The 27409-nt window shown below is 37.0% G+C and overlaps 1 protein-coding gene across 1 annotated transcript in view; it reads right to left on the reverse strand.

Moving 5' to 3' along the window:
• The window catches only part of MCTP1 (multiple C2 and transmembrane domain containing 1), a 492067-nt gene that overhangs the window by 55488 nt on the left and 409170 nt on the right, over window positions 1–27409 (reverse strand). The window contains 1 exon segment of the mRNA XM_033110903.1: window positions 11357–11410. Within this exon segment, the coding sequence (XP_032966794.1) occupies window positions 11357–11410 (54 nt within the window).

Genomic DNA, 27409 nt, shown 5'->3' on the forward strand with positions numbered 1-27409 from the left:
CAGACACTGAAGGTTGTGACAAGCCAACGTAATACCCTGGGTAGTTACTCTGTTGGATAATCAATAAAATCTTAACATTATCAGACTCCAACAGCTGTATATTCGTTTATCATATTGCCTTGTATGTCTCCAAAATATTAAAGTGTAGAATCACACAGAATACACATTACTTCTGACCAGAATACTCGGCTAAGATACCAGAACCAAAATATATCATTTACGTGCATAACGTGCTGAATATTGATTTTTAACATCCACATGCTACCTCAATTCAGCAGAAAAACGTTAGCTCCAACGATCCTAGAAAAGAGTCTTGACTGAGCTACTTACAGTTTCTAAAACGAAATTTTTAGAGATATTAGTGATCTTTTATATCCCATGAGAAATGTCCTTGAACAAATTAGTAAAACACAGGATGTGAACTGTTGGCAATTTCAAATTACGTTTTCTAAAATGTAGGACCTCTTACATTTTAAGAAGGAAATGCTCTGCAACCTCCTCTCCTCACTTGACTTTTTTATTTTTGGCAGCCAGTAAGTAAGCAAAGCCTGACTTCCAAAACACAGGGCAGTGGCATTTTGTCCTCCCTCATCGGTGGCGGACAGTGGATCTCCGTTACAATTTAAATAGGACTTTTAAAAGGTTTCTTTACAACTCCTTCCTAACCCCCAACTAGTTTTAGGGGAGAGCTTAGCTAGAAGGTGAAATTTTTGGACTGAATCCTCATCTATGAGCAAAGCAAAAGGGGAGAGATTTAGGTAGCCCTTTGAGATTTCAGCAGAGAAGTTGAGAATGACAGTTCATCCAGTTCTTTGTTGCTTCTAATTTTGTAAATTAAAAACAGAAAATGAAATAAAAATGTATATAGGATGACAACACTTGGATATACCCGGCAATTTGAAAGTGCTGCATTTTATTTTTGACGTAACCTAATTCAGCACTACATGCTGATAAACCTTAGAAAAAGAGTCTCCTGACAGGCAATAGGCCCCATGTTTCCTAATGCTACAGGGCAGCTACTAGAAAGCTTTTTCTCTTTGGAAATTGTGGCTGGTTTTATTTTCCAAAGATAGCCACACAATCTCCCATCCCTTAGATTCTTACGCAATCTGACCTTGACACTCCCGATTAAGAGGTAGAATTGAATTTGTCCTCTCTTTGAATTTGGGCTGGACTTAACGATTTGCTTGACTACTAGGGTACGACAGAAGTGACATTCTGGGACTTCCATGGCTAAGTCATAAACAGCCTTGCAACTTCCACTTGGATCTCCTGAAACACTCGCTTTTGGATTCTCCCTCTCAGAATCGAGCTGCCACCTTATGAGAAGCCAGCAACAACTTCTTGTCATCAGAGCCATCTTGAATGTCCAGCCTCGTCGAGCCTTTAGATGACCAGAGTCTCAAGTATCTGGCTAGAACCACATGAGAGATTCGGGCAAGAACTGCCCAAGTGAGCCCAGTTAACCCAATGAAAGAATGGTAAATTATTGCTTTTGATCACTAATTTATGTGTGTATGAGTGTGGGGTGGGAGATTGTCATGCCAAACATGGTGGCATTAGAAGGAGACAGACAAGAGTTTGAAGTTTGGTTGTTCCACTTCTTTTGTGACTTTTAGTGAGTTACTTTGTGTCTCAGAGGTGTCAGTCTTTTCATCTAAAAAATAGTGACAATAGTAGCTGCTTCTCAAGAGACCCATGTTCCTCCAGTATCATATTTTCCGAATGATTCTTAGATCAAAGCCAAAACAAGCATGGTTACTATATACCTGTTGCTCTGAACCAACCCTTGAGGCATTAAAAATATTTTACCGCCTTTTATATTGACACTTCTTGCTTCCACACTGGATCTGTGCTTACTTATTGAAAGCACACCAAATGGGTAAAAGGTACTGTATATGGACCTATTGCCATCATTTTCCCAAATACTCTCCCAAGACCTAGAGCCCAGGGAAAAGAGGGCGGGATAGGCATATTTCTCTGTCTATACAGGCCAGAATGGGCTATGGCTATGGCAAAATGGCATTCCAATTGCCCTGGTTGTCATCTCTAGGTGGGTCAGCAGGCTTTGCTACAACATGATTGGGAAGAAAAATTAATTAGAGGATTTGTTTCCTGATCTCATTTTCTTTACCATCAGACAAGTCACCTAAATCCTAGACTTAGCTACTTCTCTATTAGAGAACTTGTTTCTAGGCTCAACTACTTCTCCATTTTAGTCACATTATCTGGTTTCTAATCTTAACTACATCCCCATTAGCCAAGGTAATCTTGTGGTACTGAAACATGGGAATGATATTTGATAAGCCAATACACAGTTACTGTGAACATAAAATAAGGTAAGGAAGGGAAAGTATTATACTTTGAAACGTGTGAAGTGCTACACAAATATAAGGATATCTCAGCTAGCCATCTCACAGTCATCCACAACCCTAAATTTTCCCTTACTCTGTTCAACATAATTTTTTCCAACAATCTTATTACATTTACTATTAAAAATACCTTTCAGATTTGTTTCTTTCTATTATCGTTATTACTATTTAAGTGCATGATGCCACTATTTCATGCCTGGGCTACTGTAGCAACTCCTAGCAGATTTCCTTACTTCAAGTTTTATTTCCTTCTTATACCACCCTCTGCCCTATTGCCAAAGTTTTCCCTTAAAGCAAAAATTTCATGACACTTCTCTACTTTAGAACTGCCTTTGATTCCTCATTGTTTAGAGAATATGATTCGAACTCCTTAGATGATGTGTAAAGCCTTCACAATCTTAAATTTACCTTCCAGTGTCATTTACGTCCAATGCCACCCCTGTGCTTTATGCTCCTACCATACCACACTTCCTTGATTTTACATACCACACTTCTCTTACATTCTCACTCATCCTTTGAGATCCAAACTAAATGCCTTTTCCTCAGTGCAACATTTACTGACAATTCTTTGAAAATAGTCACCCTCCTGTTTTTCCCATCCAAACTGTTCATGACTTTATTACATTTTCTCACTGCATTATAAGTATTAGTTTACATAACCAAGGGTCCCATCAGACAGTGACTCCTGAAAGGTTCATAGTGGGTCATTTATCTTTGTCTACTCAGTGACTTGTCCCTTACTATAGGTTTATGGAAAAAAGTATCATTTTTCAATTAGAGAGACACAATAACAAGCTATATCTGAAATTGGGCTTCAAGAGGTGGGAGTAGGTCTGTGAATGCAGAAAGAAAAAAATATATATATTATAAATATAAATCCTTTCTGAGACTTTATTTTTTATTAAAAAATCATGTTTCATGTCAAATTATAATTTTAAGACATTGATTCTCACAGAGTGGCATGGAATGGGATGCTGTATCTATCAGCCTAAACTATGTTGCAGTGACAAAGACCTCAAAATCACAGAAGCCTATAAAAATACAGGTTTATTTTTTGCTAAAACTACATGTCCACATGTGTTTGCTCCATGCCATCTTTATTCCAAAACTCAAGCTGACGGATAACCTCCTGTGTGGACAGTTCCAGCTGTATTTCAGAAGGAAAAGAGAAATGGCAGAGCCAAGGATGGCTCTTGAACCTTCTGCTTGGAATGGCATAAGTTAGTCAAAGTGCGTTACATGGTTAAGGCTGAGATCGGCAGGCAGGAATGGTATTTTGAACAAAAGGCAGTCTACCAAAGATGTTATTAAAGGTAAACAGACAGGTGCCATTGTCACTACCATGTTGAGACCTCTAGAATAGTTTCCTATTGGTAGACATCTAAGAAAACACCCTGCTAGCACGATTACAGAAATACATCTGTTTGCTTTGAGGCTAGCTAAAGTTGGAAAATTTCAAAGAAAAAACAGTACCATAAAGTTTTTATATCTATTGATTTTATATTAATTATGGAGTGTTATGGAACATAAAAGTACAGTATTTCTTGCATGGTAAGAATCTGGCCAAATGAAGCATGGAACCAATAAAATTGAGGGAATACCTATGGCTGCCTACTCTGAAAATCTATTAGACCTTATAGATTTTTTAAAAGATAAAGACATCTTGCTTTATAAAGACTGGCACTTTACCCAGCTTTGGATTTGCCCCAAAGAAAGAAAGACTTGTATTAAATTCATCATATCACCAAGAAAAATAACCTACATGCCACTGGAAATATTTTGGTGAAGCCACATTCTTCTATCAAATGATATCAACACTCTGAGAATTTCTGATATTTCTTTAATATTTCCCTTTTCATGTAATCTAATGAAAACAAATACCATTATTTGCATAGCCAACTCCTGTTGGCAAGTTATTATAATCAAGAAATAATTTCTACTTCATGAACTTCTTTTAGAATCTGCAGAGTCAATTTCTTTAACATGGTGAAGAATTTCTTTGCCAAACAAACTTTGAGGCAGAATAAAAATCTTGGCACTCTGGGCTCAGATGGAGCATCTGTGATGCTTGGCAACACATCTGGTTCTACTGCTTTGGTGAAGAAACATGTTCCTCATCTCAACATACAGTGGTGTCAGCTGGTGTCAACGATGCTGCCAGCGATCCTGAAAAAACTGTGTCTATTTCTACGAACGTTGTCAACCTCCTGAGAGCCAGGGCTGACGTGCTGCTATTTCAGGAGGTTTTGTCAAGAAATGGGAGTATGAGAGGAACTTCTGCAATACAGAAGTTGACTAACTTTCCAGAGGACCTGTCTTGAAACATTTGGTTGACCATCAAATGACAGCTTTTTTTTTTGAGACAAAGGAAATCCAATTATTAGAGTAACATAACAGCAAAAAGTAGTTTGTTTGTTTATTTGATGGCTATTCTTGCCAAATTATCTAGGTAAATCTTTCCATTTAAGTTCTTTTAGCTCAACTGCTACACTGAAAGGGCATGTTGCAGGCAGGTATCTACCTAAACATTCCAAGGCTGGATAAGTGCTTCTGCAAACTAGAGGAAGGAGTGACAAAGGGTGCCAATTTGTTTACAGATAGAAACCTGCAGACAGCTGGAATCATTAGATATAATTCTTTGAACGCTAATTTTGCCTCCAATGACCTAATGTGGAATGATGAATATTTAATCCTCTTTTTAAAAAAAATAATGAAGCACTAACGATGCAGACTTTTCAAAAGACAATCTCATTGATACAATATGAATTCAACAAGGATTCTGGAGAACTTTAGGAATCCCACAATGCCTAGCCCTCATCTCATAACGCCACAGCAGCTCCCATTTTGTTTGTTACTGTTTTCTTTTGCCAACTCAGTGTTTTAAACCCTCACTGCCATGAAATTGAAAAGTCATAGTCAAACAGATGTCAAAAATAACAAACCGATTGCTGTGTCAAAAAGCACTCCATAATTTCAATATCAAAGCCAAACATCAGCCTTCTTGTAAAGGCTTATGCTTGAGCTGAATTAAACTTCATTTTTGCTTACAAAATTTGCATTTATTTTATGTGTTTGAGGAAAATAAGCATTAGTGCCGAGAGAAAGGTGGTGAGCGCAATAGAGATATGACTTTATAAAGATACTTTATAGTCTCTTTAAAATAATTCAATTTTCATTACAAAAAATGGAATGATTTTGTGTGTGTGTGTGTGTGTGTGTGTGTGTGTGTGTATGTGCTTGTGTTTTCTTCTGAGGAGAAAGTCTATGGCTTTCTTTAGATTCAAAGGATCTGTAACCTAAATAAGGCTAATACCCTCTGCCCTGGAGCTTTGTAGAGTGAAACATTTTAAGGAATGGAACAAATGTTTTAAGGAAGTGAAATTCTTTTCTGTTGAAAAATGAAGCTAACCATTCCTTGGTACTCTACCCATCAATTAATAAAACAGGCTCTTAAATGGGAAAGGAACCAGCTGCACTAGAGATGGGAACTAACCACTCTCATTTTTGGACAAGCTTTTCTGAAATAAAAACCGAGAGAAATTGTATTAAAATATTTGATCTGTCAGGTACTGTTTTTAATTTACATATCGAATGAAGAACCTGTAGCCATATTTATGTAGAAGAGTGGAACTAAGATAACAAGGAAAAATTAGCACAGGTCTAGTACTTTCAAATATAGTATTTTTTGAGAAAAATAAAAATGCAGTTGGTAGCCACTTAAGTATTAATTCCCATTGCTGCTGTAATGAATTACCATAAACCTAGTGGCTTAACACAAATTTATTATCAGACAGTTCTGCAGTTCGGAAGTCAGAAATGGGTTTCATTGGGCTAAAATCAAGATGTGGTCATCGCTGCATTTCTTTCTGGAGGCTCAAGGGGAGAATCCATTTTCGTGGAACATATTGTACCGTGACAGTAAGATATACCTCAGTTTATACCTCTGGTGTGAGATGTTTCCTTATAATCTTTGAAAGGACGTGTCTAAGCAGGAAGGCTTTCCTTATTTGTTTGTTGCAGGATAGTCGTATCACAGCCTCGCAATAAATATATTCAAGAAACACGAAGACTGTCCCGTTTTTGTTCTAGAGTACAGGTGGTTCTAGATGGTTGTAGTAAGCCGAATTTTGAGATGACTACCAAGATTCCCATCTTCTAGTATATATGTCCTGTATAATCCACTTCCCTTGTGTGTGAGGGAATTTAGGAATATGATAGGATAGTCATTCCCATGATTAGATTATGTTATATGGCACAGCTGACTTTTCAAAAGGTAGATTATCTTTGGTGGGCCTGACCTAATCAGGTGAGACCTTAAAAGGGACTAGGCTCTTCTGAAAAGAGTTTTGAAGTGTGACAGAGATCTGACACAAAGGGAATTCCCCATTGATGGATATAAAGATGGAGGGGGCCATGGAAATAGCCACGAAGAGTGAAAAGCCACCAAGAAAACAACGACTTCAGTCTTCTAATTGCAAGGAACTGAATTCTAGCAACAAATTGAATGAGCTTGAAAGTAGATTCTTCTGCAGAGCCTCTCGATGAGAATTCAGTTTCACTGACACCTTAAGTGTGAGACTCTGAGCAAAGAACTCAGTTGAACCATGCCTGGACTTCTGACCTTCTGAACGGAGAGCTAATAAATGCGTATTGTTTTAAGCCTCTAAGTTTGTGGTATTTGTCATACAGCAATAGAAAACTGATGATCTGATACAATGGTATTACAATTAAATGTGTGAGTTAGGATTTTTTTTTAAAGAATTATTTTTCTTGTCTCGTCTGTCCCTGCCTTTCTACAAAGCTTTGATCTGTTTCCCCACCATGCAGTTATTTCACTGAATAGAACCAGAAAATGCCATATTGTCAGATTAAAATCTTCTCTCCTATCTCTTTTTATCTCTCTCACAGTTGATTTGAGATGCAGAGACATATGCATTTTGGGTATATTATATACATGCTTAGGGCTGGAGAATCAAACTGGAGAACACAGATTTCGAGAATTAAAGCAAACAATCTGCGTATTTTGAAGTAACACAGCTACGTTTCATTTGCTGCATCTAGTTACCTTGACACACAGTAACCTTGACATAACGGTTGAAGGAAAAAGGAGAAGCAATGTAAGCATAAATGCCTGGGTACTTTCATATCTTTTACCAATAAACATTACTAGACTGCCGTGCATGAGTCCATGCTTTTCCTGAGGAAAACCTGCTTCTACCTTCTGCTTGCTGATGTTGCAGCTGGATTCTATTACGAGGGTAGGACACGCCATGGGAAGCACGCCTCAACTTTTTAAGCTACAAAACGAAAGCCGATCTTCATTAATTAGATGTCCAGATTATGCAGATTGACCACTGTACTATGTAAAGCATAGTGAAAAACACTATTATAAGGCTTGTTGACAGCTCCACCTAGGTAATTTAGTGAAGCCTTATTTACTAAGAGAGTCTATCTATTAGCCACAAAGGCAGAATTTTTGTATCAGGTCAAAAATCAGATCAAACTGTGACTTTGTGGTTGAGGGCTGAGAAAATGCTCTCTACAGCAAAGGGAATTGAGGATGCAGTATGTCTTTCTAACATTTAGTACAGGGAAACTTTCATCTCCAGTACAGCTTAACATGTAATAGTACTAACTACATAATGCAGATAAGTGAAAATATTAACAAGTCAATGATTCATAACTAAGACTCACCATTTAAAACCCACGTTCTCTACTTTTGTGAAAACCCTAGAATTGGATTAAGAGAAAAACCACCTCACTTTAGATTTCAGCAAATATCAATGGATTCTGGAATGAAGGATAAGTCTCAGGATCACAAACCCTCACCTGCATACTAGTTAGCTGTTCAGTAAGAAGGAAGAACTCACATAAAAATACTCAAAAGGCCGTCTTGGGCAAAACTTCAAGATCTGGGGATCCAGGTAAATCATGAGTTAGCTTTTATCAACTTTCACCCAAGTCTGCCAGCTCACTTGAGAAAGTGAGCAGTAAGGAAAAGCTATTACAAAAATACTGTGTTAAATAATTATAATCTATGCTTCAGCTTCTTATACCATCTATATAATTATGCTGAGGGAAAACACTCCAAGCTCAAATGAAATAAACGACTTCAGTTTATGCCCACACAGACCTTGTCAAGTAGCCAATGACTTGCTCTTTCATTGTGAGTGACTAATATCAATGCTGGCTCTAAAGAAAGACACTTTTCATAATCGCCCAACAATCTGCTAAGTGAAAACATATGGATAGGCTTAGGCAAAGCTTGCCAGGGGTCTTTGCTGAATGGAAAACAGGTGCTCTGATTCTGTGCCACGTAATACCCCATTTACCCCCAAGTCCAAAGGTTATAGGACTAATAGCTGCCTTGTGGTAATCAGGGAAAGCTAAGACACTAGCCCTGGTGAAACATCTGGGACATATTTTACATACTTGCAACATATGCTTCAGGTTCAATTAAAGTGAGGCTTTGGCACATTTATTAATCTTTTTTACTTTTATCCTATAAGAGGACCCACTGACCTGATCCCACTATTATACCATATGAGAAAACAGAGAAATAATGAGAGCTAGAGGTCAGTACCTGCTCGTACGGCAAAAAACACATTTGTTTTCTCATGAAATTCCATTACGCATGACTCTATACACAAACTTTAAATAGAGGAACCAATGAATTTTTTAAAATAGGAAATTACCCTTCTCCCACTTAGACACACTGATAGCCAAGTCTTACAACATTTACCACTGCGAGAGCCAGTTAAGAGATGAAAGCTGGTAAATAGAAATTGGAAGGATACTTTATATTTCCATTTTTTTATAGTAAAAACTTTATATTTCAAAACATCCACTCCAAGACTCTTTCCTCTATTTATGTAAGCCCCTAAAGTCTATTGTAAATTGTTACAGTTGAGATTTTCTTTCTGTTCAGATATGATTTTTATGCTATCAGTTGCTTTATGAGTAAAAAAGAAAAGCTTCCTTATATACCACTCAAATAAAGGGCTGGATTTATGAAAATCAGCTCACAGTCCTTTCATATGGCAAACACACTGTTTGTTGGCATCCTGCACAGAAGAATACAGTTGAATTCACACAGTAATTTAAGCACTCCCTTTCAATCAACTTTGGTAACTAGATCTGAAAATGTGTTAGACAGGGGGTGTCAATTTCAGACAACCACACACTAGATTACAAAGATGCTACTCCCAAGATCGGGTGTTGTTTGCACCACGCGTGTTCTACTTGACATCTATGTTTTGGTGAGCTGAGGAACCACGTATGCTACGGGTTTCCCCCTCCTAACATCCCCTATATTAAAAAATGACCATAAAGTGGAGATTAGTACTCTAGAGTACCAACTAACTGGCTAACAAATACAGGTTGACTTCAAGCAGAGACACTGAAGTACTAGACTTCACTAAAGGTTTCCATTTATTAACATTTCTGAGGAAACGCCCGCTGCCAGAATGGATCTTTATGGTGGCTTTAATAATAAAGCAGCAACAAGCAAGGGAAAATGGCCATAAATGGATGGCAGCTCAGTGTTTATCAGCAGAGAAATGATGATTCAGAGCTGGCATGTTGAGTTAAAATACAAGCTCTCTACAGCTCTACAACTGACCTTAACAATAAATCATATCACTTATTGCCAGAAGTGGATGCTCCTGTTATTTAACATTAAAAACAAGCACATATGTGTTTTTGCAGAAAGGAGATTTTGATGGTTTATGTTTGATGATGTCGCTAATGACTAAATGATGTACAGAAGAAAAATTTCACATAAAAGCTCTATGAATTTAAAGTCTGTGAAATAGCATTAGAAGAGAGAAAGTGTGTGTATGTGTGTGTGTGTGTGTGTGTGTGTGTGTGACCATTTTCCTTTTAGCATTGAATATTAGGAAGAAAATCATTTGGGAGGTTAACTAATCACTGTGAATTTTTTTTTTTTTTGACATTTCCAAAGCTTGCTTCCAGCACACAAATTCTTACACTGGAATATAACTGTACATCTCTACTGCAATCAAAGGTCAAGGGCATAAATTAAGATATATTGTTTTTCTCCTTTCTTCAAAAAATTTCACTGCTTCACTATAACAGAATTCAGATAGATTCCGGTGAAGGTCAAAATTTGGTTTCACATGCCGCACAATGTAGAAATAATGAATGACAATCTCTCTCCCCTATCCCAATCTCACCCGAGGAATTTTTAGGTTTTCGATCTAGAAATGCCCAAGGATGACGATAAACCAGCATCGCTATCCTGCTTGCCATAGAAAGCTGTTCTTCTGACCCCAGGTACTGCTGCAGTGTTGCCAGATCATTCTAAGTCCTCCCTCCAGTTGTGCCCTCTCCTCAGGGGACAGCCCATCCAAGCAGTACCAGAAACTAGCTGTTATTTACTGTGGCCACCATCCCCAAGCCAAGCAACAATCGAAAACTGAGCCTCTTTGAACAGGCTCTCGGACCGCTCCCAGTCAAGTCTAGGCAAAGGGCAGTGAGCACTGCGATTGTTTCAATGCCGTCCGGAGCCCTCTGCACACATGGGTTCTTATGCTGAGCAATTCTTTGAAAATTCCAGGTGACAACATTCATGTTCAACTCATACAGCCTGCTATTTTTTCTCTTCTCTCTTCCCCCAAAGTGTAGCCCGATTTGTAATACTCAAGATAGGACACATTTTTGCCCTTCACCAACAGTTGTCACTGCCGTTATCTTCACGAGAGCTATCAACTTCCAGACAAGCTGAATTATTTTTTTTGTTCCTGGCAGAAAAAATATTTGACCCAGCTCTGGACAAAAGCGAAGAGGATTTATAGCCCTCTCTCCCTCTTTGCAACATACAGTGGCATTGTTAGGATGATAAACAGCACTGTCCAATTTTCTGGACTCCAACACTTCAACTCCTTTTTTAACTGTCTGTGAAAACAGTGTCACGTCCGCGTTTCCCCATCCCCAGGTACCCGAGTGCGGGGAAAGATAATTACCTTGTCATCTCTGTCATCTTCTTCTTCCTCGTCCTCTAGCATGTCCTCCACTACCTGCGGACAGAAACAGAACAGAAGTCGTTTCCATGCTCTTAAAGGAGAGAATTTTGTTCTGTCATTTTGAACCTTTTGGAAATGAAAACTTTATTAACATTTGAAACAGATGCACCGAGAGAGACTTGCACCTAGAGATAGGGGTGAGGAAAACGCTATGTCTTTAACTGATCAACACCAGGGAACTGAATCCCAGTTGGGGGAACCCTATTTGTGTGAAATATTCTGTGACAACTTAAAGCATCTGAAATATGCATCAGGTAAATGAACATTAATTGGAGGGATGCTTTAAACCAGGGAATCTCCTTTTTACCTACTCTGCTGTCTATATCAATCAGGCACTTTAAATTTGGAGCTAGATAACTAAGCAGAAAACAGCTCTGCTCTAATTTACTTTTCAGCAAACCCGACGATAAAACACTATGTCTGTTCATTGATTCATGCTGGTGGTCGACGGCATAAAACTGACAATATCATTCATGGCTTCAATTTCAGTTCTTGTGTATAAATGGCAACTCTTGATAATTTCTGTATTATCTTTTTGATTTTGCAGATTACCTGAAATGCTAATTTAAAATCTCTGATTTTATATAAGGTTTACATTATGAGAATGGTCATTATTGAAAGAAAGTTAGAAATGTATTCAATAATCAAATGTTTATAATTTGTAGGTGGATAGGCATGCATGTGTTTAATGGCTCCTAATTTACCTACTTCAGCAGAATGGAACAGTTATTTTGGATTTGCCAAGTAATTTCCCCTTGTCTTGATCAATATGTAACTGTAGCTATTATGAATAGGACTTCACCCTATTTCAGGTGTTGTATTATGGTTTTACACACACACACACACACACACACACACACACACACACACACACACCCTCGCCATGGAAACCAAAAGTTAAAAAAAAAATTGGGGGAGGGTTATTATTCGGGTAAGTGCCAACTTATGATTCTACTTATACCATTTGATACAATGTCTAATTCTTGTGGCATTTGTTCTTTTTTACACAGTCTGTTTCTGTATCTCTGAATAAACTCGGAAGAAGCATGGTTATCAAATATTTTTAATATCTTTCTCTCAGAGCTCGTAACTTTAGAAGATAGAGACAGCTAGCCCTTCTTTCATGTGGCTTTATGATACAGACAGGAATATGCTTAGTTATTGAGTGAAAATTTCAACAACTAAGATTGTATTATGCAAAGAGTTACATAAACTGAGATAACATGTCAGGACTCAGTCTAATAATTTTTCTCAAATATTCTAAAAGCATTAACTAATTTAAAAAAATATCCCAAACACAAACCTCCAGTTTTTATGAACTGATATATGCCCCAAAGCATCTGACAACCTGTGAGAGTGTTCCTAATTTAATGTCATACTTTACATCTTCTATTTTATATCGCAGAATTTTGTGGTCTTTCATTTGGATGTTCAGTATTTCAAAAGAAATACAGTGGCACTATGTGCTGTTTCCAATATCTAGTGAGCGTTTACACTTATTTTGGGAACATATAAAGCAATTCAGCTTCAGCAAGAAAGAAGGATTCTAGACTTTCCCTCTATAATTATATTCAGACTCTCCGTAGGCATCTATTATAACCCCTCTCGTCCAAGGAACACAGTGCTAGGTACCGTGGAAATACAAAATCAATAACATAGATAATTCATCTATACTCATGTCAGCCCTCAAATTCAATAGAATTTAAATGGGGACTATCAGATAATTTTTCATGTTGTCTTAATTTCCTGAAATGTTGAAGTAGTCACATCATAAGTATACAGACAACAATAAGTTAACAATGCATAATTGAGGTGCTATATGCCAGGCTATTCCAAATCGGGCTATTTGTGATGGAGGTTTAAATAGGAAAAACAGCCATAATATTTCAGTACATTGTGTTGCATCAAAAGAATTCACCTACCCCAGCAAATAGCTGAACTAGAACTCACACCCAGACTGTTGGATAGCAGATAGTGAGTTCTCAACTCCTACCTAGTTTGGGGGGGGGGGGAAACAAACACCTCACCTAATCCTCAAGTTTTTTAAAATGATCATAGTTTTGTACTTTAATGAAATGTTTTAAATTTTAGATTTAGATTAAGTAATTTTTAAAGGTTGGTCATTATCTATTTTATTTTTTAAAATAAAATTGTATATATTTAAAGTATACCACATGATGATTTGATATCCATTAGATTAAGTAAATTTTTTTTGCAAAAATTACCCATGCAAAGTCCTTTATCAAATATGTCACGGAAAATGAAATGAATACTATACTTCTACTCCTGTGCACAAATTTCAGTATTTTCACAAGTTATTGTTAAGAATGTATATTACATGCCTCCCCTCTTCAGTACTTACTATCGTACTAGTAAGTAGGTGTTAGGAAGGCAGTATGGCGTTGGGTTGTGCCTAGCAGACTGCAAGTACCTACTGGGTGTTCAAGAAATATTTGTTGATAGAGTGAATAGATGAATGCATCATCTGTTCTTCACATCTTTGAACACACTTTTTGGTAAAGTGTCTATCATATATCTTGCAGAACTAAACTAGCTTGCCTGGAAAGACTTCTGCCTAATCAATGATGTAGATTAATAAAAGTAAATATTAAAAATGCCTTCAAATATTTGCCTGGAAATAGATACCATAAATATTTAACCCTTATTTTAGGATTTGAAGATGTCCACTATATTCAAGTTGATTTTTTTAAAATTCAAAATATCATTGAACCATAAAATGAACCAATAGCTTAATTTGTACGTTACAAATCAGCTGATCCACATCCTATGCTCAAGAATGATGAAAAGTGGTCTACAGAATCAGGCTCTTCATTTGTGAAACCCAAACTGCTTACGCTTCACAAGTAGGTAACAGACGACGCACAGTTACTCCACAAACGTGCAGCCAGAACCACCCAACAGAACCATTCGTTTTCACAGTTGGCAGAAAAGTGTTGTGTTAGTGAGAGGCCTTTGTGTTGTGTTTTAGCACTCAAGTGAGGGCTTTCCCCTCCGCTAGTGCCTTTTTAATGTGACATCATAAACATCTACAAGTGAGGATTTATATATAATACAGATGGCTTCCTAGTGATGTCTTTTAGCTGCTTCAGAATGTATCCCACTATTACATTGTGCTCAGGTGACACTTAAGGAAAATGGAGATAATAGCACATATCCTATGTGTTGATTAAGGATCCAATGAGATGTTTTTAAAGTGCTTAGCATGGTTCCTATATCGAAGTAAGTACTCAAAAATGTTAGCTATTAAAAAAATAAAGCTATTAAACAAATAAAAATAACCTCAATTTAATAATATTTTAAACATTCATTTTGGAAATTGAACTATGTATATTTTTTTCCTGTGCAAAACACTCTGTTCCTAATGACACACAAAATTCTGGTTTCTGTTTCACTGACACTAAGGAACACATACAAGGGCACAGGTAGAGGCTTGGATACAGATTCCCAATTAAAATGATAACGCTTTCACAACTAATTTTCAGGCTTTAATGGTCAAATGAAATAGATAGCTTTGAAGGCCAAGAGTGTCTCAGAAGCTGGGCTGTGCTTTAAGACGTGAACCCTGCTCGAACGCAGTGAACATAGAAACTGCACTCTAAGTGTTTAAAAACAAATTGTATATGTCACTGAAGTGCATTTAGTGACGGCACAAAATTGCAACCTTTCCCAGAGAACTCAAATAACACCTACTGTTTAGAAAGAGAGTACTGGAGTTTAACACTGAACTAAGGAAAACAAATAAAAAAAGGAGTCCTAGTGTCAAATTCCAGCTCTTTCTTCTTCAAATAAAACCAAAGAAGGACGACTTAGTTTTGTTTTCAAGTACACAAGGTCCACTTGCCCAAACATTTGTCAGCAATAATTTAGTAACAATGCATATGTTGTATTTCCTTGAGGGGGAAAAAAAAAATTGAAGAGTGACGAAAAAATGCATTGTTAGAAAACATACATTTTTTACAGTTTTTTTTTCTGTTTTCTTTTTTCTTGAGGGGGAATATCTTAGATTGGCTCTAGAATTCTCTTTCCAAATTATGCTTTCTGATACCTTGCTTGAAAGCAAGTAGTATTAATCAAACAAAGGAAGGGCACTAGGGAAATCAGAAAGATGTAATGCAAGCAGTTAAAAGTGACATGACCTTCTGTAATGTCGCTCGTCACAGACTTATATGCCACACGCTGGAGGAAGGTCTTGAAAGAAACTGATCCTTGGTACTATCCTTTGAATGTAATACTAATAAAGATGACATTTCAAAAAACACATGTAGACAGCCCCAAATGCAGCATGCCAGCTACATTACAGCCAAAGAATCAGTACATAACATTATTTTGAAAAGCATAATATTTCTTCTTTTCTATTCCCTATTTGCTGAACATTTGTCATTAACATATTAAATAGACTATGTGGCTGTACACTTAAAAATCTGTTTTCAAAAGGGAGCACAATTTTATCTGCTGATTCTATATATTTTATATTGTTACACAGAAGCTCTTTTAATAGTTGACTTTTAATTATAATTCAGGACAACTAAACACTTTATGATTTGAAAGAAAATAAAATTTTATCTGGCTGAAAATGTTAATAGTAATCTGAATAAAAATATGACATGTTTATAATTATTCCACCAGACAAAGATGTGTAAGTCAGGGCACCCACCAAAGGATGCAGAAAAGAAAGACCAAGACAGTGAAAAGATGAGGAAAAGTCAATTCAGGTAAGTAAGCTTCATTATTAAAATCATCAAGGAACAGTGGACACTGCTTACTGTTACTTTAATATCAATTTAGGGTACATGTTTTAAAACTAACGTGACAAGAGGGGGTTTAAACTTTCACAAATAATTCTTAAAATACTTCATATTGTGATTTTCCCAGGGATAAAGCCTTCCATTAGTTTATTTCCATTTAAACAAAAAGGAACCCAAAAAATCTTGGTTATGTTACTCTTATATCAAGTACCACAAAGCCAAAAACGCTCGGGAGCCAAAGCTGATACAAACCAGTATGTTTGGTAAGTTTACTTTTTTTCCTCAGAAATAATCTTTGAATTAAGTAGATGTTTTGCTATGTTCAGAATGAGTAGTTGCACAATTCAAATTGCTTTACTCAAACACAGCCGATATAAAAGCAACACATTTAAATTAAAGAAGAAATCACTGCTGTCCAGATGTGCAACTGTGATGTTCAAAAATTAAAGAATGAAAATTGTCACAAAAGAATGAAGTTTCATATTTAATTTCATATTCATAGAACATCCAAATGTGTACAGATGCTACTTGGATACATAACAAACTAAATGCCTATTTCCACTCTAGAGATACAGAAGAATTTGGGGAACAGAGGTATTCTTCAACATGGTCTGGAGTTCATTTATACCGTTTTCTGTCACACAAACCAAGCAGAGCATGCATTTGTGTGCCAATGGATTTATTACATATGTATCATATGAAATTATTGAAAGTCTATGGACTGAGAAGATGCATATAATCACTTAGATTATTTCAGATTACTTGAAAGCAGCAGAGGTCGGGCTGAAAACTTTTGTGGTCAATAAGATCACTATAGGAGAGCTGTGCTGTCATTGTCACAACAGGACACCTGCTCCTTGCAAGATTTTTGAGAAGGAACTTTTGCAAAATGAATGGTGCAATTAAACTGTACATATAATTTACTCCACATTTGAAAGAATAATAAGACCCATACACAGGTCTGGGATATACTGTTTCATCTAGTATATCTCAAAAGCAACTGCATGTAGGATGGCTGCTTAGCTTGATTCACGCTATTAAGGATTTGACCTTGGAGTATTTCAGCTACAGTAGTCATCAAGATAACTGAACCACTAGATGTAATAATAATTAGTGTGATAGACTTGCCAGTGAGGCTGAATATACTGCAATACCAACGAAGGCAGACTAAAAAGAAAAGCATTATTACTTACTGCTAAAAGACTTCCTGATTTTTACAGACAGTCAAATACAATTATTTCTTCTTACAGAATGCATTTCCTTGGCTCATTCTGGGAAGTGTCGTGTTGTAATTTAGTCTGATTCTTAATAGGAAATGCGGCTTTAATGTGGCTATCAGATGACTTTTGATGCATGTCACTGATTACATACAGCCTGTATTCTGCATCATCAACAACAGCATTCTTATTTGCAGAATAATATGCTTTGCTATAAGGTGCAAGGACAGTAAATTCACTTTACTGGCCAAGAGTATGTAACCTTTTATTTCTTTAAGTGTCAGCTTAATACGCAGAAAACCCCTTCCATTAAGAAAGGCTAAATATAAATTCTATAATCAGTATAAGCAATTAAATGAATTTCTCCTTGTATTTCCTTCTCAGTATTCTTAAATGTTCATTCTTATACTTACACAAAGCACTGTGAAAGGAATTCTCAAGTTTATTTGAACTCTGTCTCCATCTAAAGGCTTCACAATGTATTGTATTTTTGCTTGCAGGGAAAATTCTAATCTAAGTGTCTTCAGGATATTGCATATTAATTTGATTCAGTGGAGAAAAATAGGTCAACGATTAACCTACAATATGCTTTCTAAATAATAATTGTTTCTTGAAACTATGTTATTTGTCAGGTTAAAAAGGAGTACACTAAAGGCCAAAAAATGGAATTTTTAATGTGCTTTGGAAATGACATTAAAAATAACTATTAGACTTATAACTAATCTGTTTCATAAGATTTAATATTTTCAAAGCAAAACATTTTTGTGCATTAATAAACAGATTTTAAATGAGAGAAATTTGCACTTAAGTCTCTCTATATAAAACTAAATTTCCATTGCAGAGCCACAAATTTGCAAGAAAAAAGGCATAATTTTAAATGTTTCAAATTTTCAAAACCTAAGGAATTTCCATTTTTAAATGTCTAATGAAGAGTCTACATTATCTATTTAAAACATTTTCTGCAAAGCAAGAAGGAGCTGCTATGACTTCTGTGAGAGCGCTATGTCCTCCAGTCTTCTCAAAAATGTACTTTTATCTAACCCCATCCGATATGTTTGGGAGCATTAAAGCCACAATAGACAAGAAGTTCTTTTGCAAGTAAATGTATACTTCAGTACATGCAATATAGGAAAATGCTACACTTTTGGAACACTAGGGACCTTCAAAGAATAGAATTTTTTAAAACATCATTTATGTTGGAGATTAATGTTAGCTAACTTTTGGACCATACTGTTAGGTTTGATTCACTTTTTACAAAAATTCACAGCTACTGCCTGTTTGAAGCAATATATTGGGAGTAGTGGAGGGAGTGAGGTGACTAGGTGGACGTTTGAAGAGGAAAATATTCTGAGGCTAATTTGATTTTTCTTCTTTTTTTTTCTTGTGCCCAGAATATTTTGAAGCATGAGAACATTATGGCAGAAAATCTAACTTTAAAAAGGAGAATGTTTTGAATGTCAAAAAAATCATATACTGTGTTTCCCCGAAAAAAAGACTGGGTCTTACATTAATTTTTGCTCCAAAAAATGCATTGGGGCTTATGTTCAGGGGAGATCATCCTGAAAAATCATGATAGGGCTTATTTTCCAGTTAGGTCTTTTCGGGAAAACACAGTAGTCAGAAAACTTCAGTTTTTTCCCCCTTATATCCCTTTTCTATAAATAATAAATTTTTTTTGATAAAGAATAATCATCTCACAAAAGACAGCCCTTGTAGGTTTAGACCTACATTTGAACTGGAAAGAATGTCTGTGGTGAATGGTGAAATGTAGCATAAAAGCCTGAATGAAAAGAATGTTCACGAAACCTCACACAAAACCTCCGTAACCGTTTTATCGTGAGCTTCCCACAATATAACACAAGAGCTCTATATTCTAAGAAAAGCTGACCTGGTCCACTTATCATTTCGGCTTTATGTAGTGTACAGTGTGATTGCTAAATTAGTGCATAATGCATTTACAATATTTATAGTACCAACATTTAGTTAAATAACCTTTATGTAAGATTTATGTTGATTTTTTTTATTTCTCATTTAATGGCAAATTATGAAGAGCATGTTTCATAAAGATAATTCTCCATTTAAATTCATCAGTCCATTAAATATTAAAATTATGTTTCTGATGCAATTGAGAACAAATTTGTCCAGCTTCAGTGATTATTTGCACTCATAAAAATTAGGCTTGATTAATAAAATTTAAATGCTTGATTAAGTTGACATTTTCATGTTCTATTCTGATTTATTAAAATGAGTCCCTGTGCCCAGGCCTGGTATTCTAGTGTAGGTTTACCTTTCTCCTTCTCTTGGTCGACATCCAGAGTGGGGCTGTTAGGAAGAAGTCTGTGTAGGAAGAAGTATTTTGCTTTTGGGTTCAATGACGGTTTCAGGGAAATGCCCTGTTCTTCACTCACAGTGTCACCAGCCTTTGTCTTTATGCATCGTGCGTGGTGGAGATTTGCGTAACATTAATCAAGAAAAATGTTTCTTTCAAATATCTGTGGATGTGATCTGTAACACGGCACACATTTAGGGTATTTCTGTAAAATTCAGTAACCAGAAGCTTTTAATCTGTAGAGGATTGTTTATCTTCATCTGCTTTTTTTTGTTAATAAAAATATAGTTTTGATTTTTGTGTAATTTCCATATACATAGCAGGGGGATTATGGACACAGGAAGTCTTTCTATCACTGCCGTTGTCTTTGTCTCCAAGCTCAAAACCAAGGATGACTAATGCCATGGAAAACCATCCTCTTCAATGGTACTTACAAGGGGACAACTCTTCAAGAGAGGTAGTGACATACCGTGTTTCCCCGAAAATAAGACCTAGATGGACAATCAGTTCTAATGCATTTTTTTGGAGCAAAAATTAATATAAGACCCAGTATTCTATTCTATTCTATTCTATTGTCTATTTTCTATTCTATAAGACCCGGTCTTATATTATAGTAAAGTAAGACTGGGTCTTATATTAATGTTTGCTCCAAAAGACGCACTAGAGCTGATGGTCCAGCTAGGTCTTATTTTTGGGGAAACAGGGTATAACAATTAGACTCCCGTTATTCCCACATTGGCTTATCCTGTTTCAGGGGCTTAGTTGTCATTTATTGAGCACTCACTATATGCCGAACATAGTATGTTAACTGTCTCTTTAATCCTCACAAAACCTCAACAAGGTAGGGATTACCACATTTTAATTGGTGAGAAAACTGAGACTTAGGGGAATGAATAAATTTGTATAACTAACAAATGAAAGGTCTGGAATTTAATCCCAGATCTTTCTAATTTCCAAGTTTGGGCTCTTAACCTCTACCAATTGGAAAGGGGTAGTGCTAACACTTCTTTTAAAGATGTTTTTGCTGCTGCCCATTTGAGTGTAAGTCACTTGGAAACTTTATTTAGGTGAGTGGGTTAGGTGAATTTCTCTCATTTAAGTATGCTACCAGAATATTCAGTTATTTTTTAAATAAGTGATATGGTATAATAGTTGTTTTCTTTTCCTTGAATGATAAAATAAATATTCATTAACAGGTGACAGAAAATGTTATTTAAGTTTGGTTACCTACACGTACAATTCCAGTTCTATGTACAGGATGGTGAAAGGGCTTTAAAGTTATATGCTCTTGATAAATCTATCTCATGCAACACTAAAACAAAAATGAGTAAAAAAAAACAAACTCTCAGGATTATTGTCTCCTAATAATAGTGGAATTATAAACATTTTCCACAAGCAAATGAACACATATCATTTGGTTTCTACTTTTAATTTGTTAATTGAGGTCTTGCCATTTCTTGTTCCCTTTCTGAACCAGGGACAATAAGTCTGCACAAGCATTGTATGAAACCCTCTGCCAACACCATCCACCACACAGGGTGCGATGATCAAGGCTAGTTATGCAAACGAGTCATGAGCCCATGAGGTGCTTTGTTGGCCCTACACCCTGTCTCCCTCACAATAAAATTTTAAAGTTGTGGCTACCTACAAACAGGGGAATGTAAAGTCATTCAGAAAGAATAAATAGGACATCACTAGGAACAGGCAGGATAAGATAACACATCTACCTTGAGAGCTAAGACCAAAACTATTGGTATCCTTATTTTTTCTCCTCTCCTAAGTCTCATTCTTCTATTCCAGAGATGACAAAATTGAGGGGGCAGATCTTTTAAAGGATGAACAGGCATAACAGAAACATTTGGTTGACATATGGGTAACTGCTTGGATCGGACACTTTGGAGAACCATCTAGAAGGTGAGTTTTTTTGGATCTACAGGAGGCTTTGAGGGGAGTTTAGGAAGTTGATTTTCCAATGAGCTTTTGGGGCTCCAAGAGTCAACTGGTACTCAAATAAGAGAAAATTAGCCATTCATGTGGGCAAGATCTTAAGGTTTCCTTCAAGGATGCCAAGAAAATTTACTGGGTGGAAAAAGAGTTGGGTTTCAGGGCAGAAATCCTCTAAAAGAATGAAGAGCATCTCTATCTCATTACATTTTCATATGGATCTTTGGAGAATCTGAGCAAGATGGAAAGGATTCAAGAAGATGGTGGGGGGCTAAAATATAAGATTAACTATAAGCATCCTCTAACTTTAAATTCTAAGTCTCTTTCCTGAGTCCTAACAGACACAGAGCAAGAAGTTTATATTCCAGTGAGGGAAATCTTTAGCAAATTTACTTTTAAAAATAGAAGTGTCATCTTTACATCTTTATATGAACTGACATGTCACATATAGGTAACACTCATCTTCTACCATTCTACAATTTTATCCTTTCAATTTCAAGTTTAGTTGTACTTTGAGAATAGAGTAAAAGCATAACCAATAAACTGAAGATGTATTAAAAACAAACGTGGAGTTACTGAGTGAAAGGGACAGACTGAAGGATGGAATAAGAGCCGTGGCCAAAGAGAGACCCTTGTCTTTGAATGTGCGGCACACACACATACATCTGGGATGATCCAAAGGTCTTTTAGCCACATGCCCCGCATGTTAGACGCAGACCTCTATCATTACACCTATCCTATTCATGTATTTGATTTAGTTATTTCCCTCACTACTATACAAACTGTCATGGGCAAGGACCAGGTCTAGTCATCTTTGAAAAATAGCTAGCACGGTGCCCATAAATGTTCAATAAGCATTTGTTGAATGGAAATAATTATGCATAAAAATTAGACAATTTTTTATTTGGAAAGAAAGATTGGATTATAAAATATTTACTGAATCATCAAACATTTTTTGAGCAACTATTAAGCTGCTATGTCTGAGACATTCTGCTATGTGCTGGGATTAGATACACAAATAGAATACAATGAGAGCAACCTTGGGCAAGTGGGGAAGACCCAGAGTGAGCTGATTATTATAATACAGTAAGGGGGATATGGGAACTCACAGGGATGGGTTCACTTAACCTCTTAAAGTGTGTGTTGGCAGGGGTAGGCTGGTAGTTGAAGGGTGAGCGTGGGAGGAAAGTCAAGGCTGGCTCTCCAGATGAAATGATAAAGATAGCTGGTGGCTACCCAGGCACATATGTATGAAATATTAACACCTTAATGGGCGGCAATTTAGTGTTAATTATCCAAAATATTCAAAAGGCATATACTCTGACCTGGAAATTCTCCTTCAAGGACTTTACCAAAGGAGATGACTAGAGACCTGCTCAAATATTTAACATTTTTTTCTTTACAGCATTCTTTGAGATAGCAAAAACATTTGAAACAAACGTTTCTAAAATGAGTGTTTCATTAAGAATGAAGTATTCGTATGGTAAACACTATGTAGTCATTAAAAATCATGTGGTTATCCAATAATTTGAGGAATACTTCAGATATGTTGCTGAACATAAAAAGTAGGTATACTAATAGTGCATTTAATGTGATTCAATTTTTGTAAAAAACAAAATACATATGAGAACAAAGAAACATACATTATATTCGTAAATACATTTTTTAAAGAAAAGAGTAGATGGTGTAAGAGAGTGTATCGACTATTTGCATACATACTCCACGCCAGATACTGCTGTCGCCATCCCAGCCACCCCAGGTCCTCCTCTCCTCAGTCCATAGACCCACCATCCCTCAAAGCTACCCCTTCTCCCAAGGCAGAAGGTCCCTCCTTTACCCCCGCTTCCGCGCCTAAGCTAATACCTGTTTATAGAAGCCAAAAAGATCCTCTACAAGTTCACAGTGTAGGTCAAGAAGTACTCCAGTATAGCTGAACCCTTGCAAGAGAGTGCACCTATGTCTTTGCCAGCCCCCACAGGCTGCGAAATCCCTGTGAATTGGCTGCACCTCAATCCCCTCAAAGTGTGGCTCCTGTGACAAGGACTGCAAGCACTGTAGCCATCTGTCATGGTATGGAGCCACACACTGCTCCAGGGCCGGCTGACTGCCCTGTCTATCCACTGTGCCCACATGGCATCCGTGGAGCTAGAGCACCACGTGTGGCTCCGCCAAGTTTAAGATGCGGGCTGTAATACCCTTCCCTGGACCACCACGTCTGTCCCACTCAGTGTCACTGCCTTTTCAAAAGCTACTCCCTTACTGTAGGCCTCTGTTTCCCCATCTATACAAACACAGAAGCAGCATTCCTTCCTTCCCCGCTTCCTACTGTGTTTTATGGACGAAGTTGCTGCCTTCCTGGAGTGTGTGGAATGGGTACATTGGAGGGGACGTGGAAAACACCCATCTGGGAGTAAGTAGGAACTGGGTTCTGGTACCACTGTGCTGTGTGAGTCCTTGCACGGGGCATAACCTATCTGAGTCTAGGTTTCATGCTTTCCCAAGTGCTGAATGGTTGCTTTCGGGTGAAGGAGATGACAAAAGAGCATGGCATAGTCTGGTTCATTTTGGTAGCTCTTCCCTTCTGTCCTTTACCCCAACCTTTTGCTGATTAAACATTCCGCACTCAGAAACAACACACACACACACACACACACACACACACACACACACACAAATCCTGCTAGAATACAGGGGAGATAAAGCTGAAGCTATGGTTTAGCTTGGGCTTGCTCGCTCAGGAGGAATCATGTACACATGCTTGAAGATGTGGAAAGACGAAAGAGCAGAGGGAGAGAGTCAGAATTTTATTTCAGAAGTATCACCTTCCTACAGGTCTTGAGATAAGAATACAAGGTGTAATTTGGGGTAGGGTTGCCAGAAAAATACAGGTCAAATTAAACTGGAATTTAGATAAATAATGATTACTATTTTAGTATAAATATCTCCTATTGGTTATCTGAAATTCCAATTTAACTGGGCATCTGCGTTTTTATTTGCTAAAACTAAGGTTACAGGTAATCCTATTTGGGGACAAACTCAGGAGGTTTCAGGGGCTGGAGTTTGAGGGAATTCTGCAAAGTAGAAGGCTTGGTTAACTACTGAGAGGGAGGCAATGGTTGGGCGGGGGTGGTTCTAGAAGAGGGAAAAAATGTGAAAAGCCTGTTGGTCCATGTCCAGAGACTGATGAGGTGATAGTCATTAATGTGTGGGGAGACCAACCTGCACAGTGAGCAGTTGGCACAGCTAAGCAGTTGGTGAACAGTTTTGAGAGGGATCAGAGGGGATGAACTTTTCTACTGATATTTGATTGGCTATAATTTCTACTTCTCTATGCTAGTGATTGTGCTGGAAAACTAAAGGTCTGGTTCTTTTCATGATCCTCCTTACATTTTTTGCAAGCTGATGACCTTCTGAAAAAATTGAGAAAATTGCTGTTGAAATAAGCAGGAAAGAGAAAAGAGTGAGCATCCATTTTTAGATGTGTTTACAGGCTGTATGACTCAGTGCTGCTTCTGTTAAAAGCAAGTATGTGGTCTTTTTTGGTACTGAGATACAAATAGGAGGCTGTGGTCTATTCTACTTTATGTGAATGATAAAGCCCCCAGTGGAAGTACAGAGGTATATAATGGTACATCAAAAATGCTTTGCATATGTAGTGTTCTCTCAGCTCAGCTTTGGCCAGAATCTGCAGGTCTTGTTAAGAATATTTCACTTATTCAATAGTTCATTTATTCAAATATTCCACTATGGACTTCTTTGGAATGAGAGCACTGGCTGAGAAAACAAAATAAATATATTTGATTTATAGAAACTCAGGCCAAATAATCAGATGTTTCTTTTGTGGCTTATATTTGGTGGACCATCCCGAACTGTCCAATCAATAGCACTTATAGCAGCAAAGAAAATTCTTGGGGTGACATCAACAGCATGGTGGCATGAGAAGACTTTTTGGTTTCTCCCTTTAAAGTTACAACAAGTTGGATAACTATAATTCAACAAAGGAATTCTTCAACATACAGACACGTCTGAGAGATATGCACATGGAGACATCTGAAGGTGAGAATAACACAGTGAGCAGGGGACAGAGGATGATGCTCACCGTGGCCCCACTGACTGGATAGCAGTGGAGGGTCGGATTACAGCACTCACTTGGCAGGTCACAAGGGAGCGAAAGTAACATTCCAGCCTGAGTGGCCAATACACATGGCAGATAAACCCAGTAGAGAGAACAAAGTCATAGATGCATCAACCTGCCTCCCCTCTGCTCACCTCTCCCTCACCCATCCATGGGGAACCAAGTAGAGGCAGCTGGGACACTTTAGATAGTATAGCACAGCTGGTGGTTTTTGGTTGCAGTAAAGCAACATCAAGAACTCACAGGCCCAGAGTCCCATCACCAGACCCATCCCACCACAGGGGTGGTGCCCTGAGACTGAGGGGATGCCTACTTATTCAGGAAATATAGGGCATTTTTAATGGCCACGGCAATATGGCCTCCACTGAGATCCAGGAAGTCCCAGTAGTACAGGTTAAGAGAAAACAAAAACTTGCACTACGGTATCATCTATTGGAAAACAAAAGAAAGACCTGTACTTATCAACCTGCTAAATTATTAAGACAAGAAACAGTACTTAAAAAAAAAATTCAATTCCTCAAATTCCCAGGCAGAGAAATAATTCATCAAATATCACCAATAACCAAGGTAACAATGTAGCTCAGAAAGAAGATGAAAAGTCTGCAGAAAACAAACTCAAAAACATTGAAGACTATGATTTAAATGACAGAATTCAAGATTGCAGTTCTGAAAAATTCAACAAGACAACTCAGGAAAGCAGTTCAATGAGTTCAGGAGTGAAATCAACAAACAAAAGGAGTACTTTACCAAAGAGATTGAAACTATAAAAAAGAACCAAAGAGTAATTCTAGAGCTGAAGAACTCAATAAATTAGATGAAGAATGAATTAGAGAGCTTAAAAATAGAGCAGACCAGATCAAAGAAAGAATTAGCGATCCTGAAGACAGAAATCTAGAAATGACTCAGGTGGAAGAAAACAATTGAGAGTTAAAAAAAAAAAAAATGAGAGAAGTCTATGAGAACTATCTGACTCCATTAGAAAGAGCAATATAAGAATAATGGGTGTATCAGGAGGAGAAGAGGGAGAAAACAGAGAGCCTATTCAAACAAATAATCAATAAGAGCTCCCCAAACCTATGGATAGAGGTGTACCCTCAAATCCAAGAATCTAAAAGAATATCTAATTATCTCAATGCAAAAAGACCTTCTTAACACATTATATTAAAACTGTCAAAAATTAATGACAAAAGAACAATTCTCAATACAGCTAGTGGGGTGGGGAGAAGACTGTAACATATAAAAGAAACCCCACTAGATTATCGTCAAGTTTTTCAACAGCAACTTTATAATCTAGGAAAGAGTGGAATCAAACATTCAAAATATTGAAAGAAAGAAATCACCAACCAAGAGTAATATATCAGGCAAGGTTATCCTTTAGATATGAAGGAGAAATAAAGGCTTTTCTAGACAAACAAAACCTGAGGGATTTACCACCAGAAGACCTGAATTACAAGAAATGTTTAAAGGAACTCTTCTACCTGAAACAAAAAGACAAAAGGATACAAAACAGTGAGAAAGATGCCAAACAGACAGACAGTAGCAGGAATTTCCAATAGGATGCTAAACACTTAATTATAACATGAAGGTTAAAGGTTAAAACAA

Source organism: Rhinolophus ferrumequinum, chromosome 7, assembly GCF_004115265.2.
Source record: "Rhinolophus ferrumequinum isolate MPI-CBG mRhiFer1 chromosome 7, mRhiFer1_v1.p, whole genome shotgun sequence".
Classification (NCBI taxonomy): domain Eukaryota; kingdom Metazoa; phylum Chordata; class Mammalia; order Chiroptera; family Rhinolophidae; genus Rhinolophus; species Rhinolophus ferrumequinum.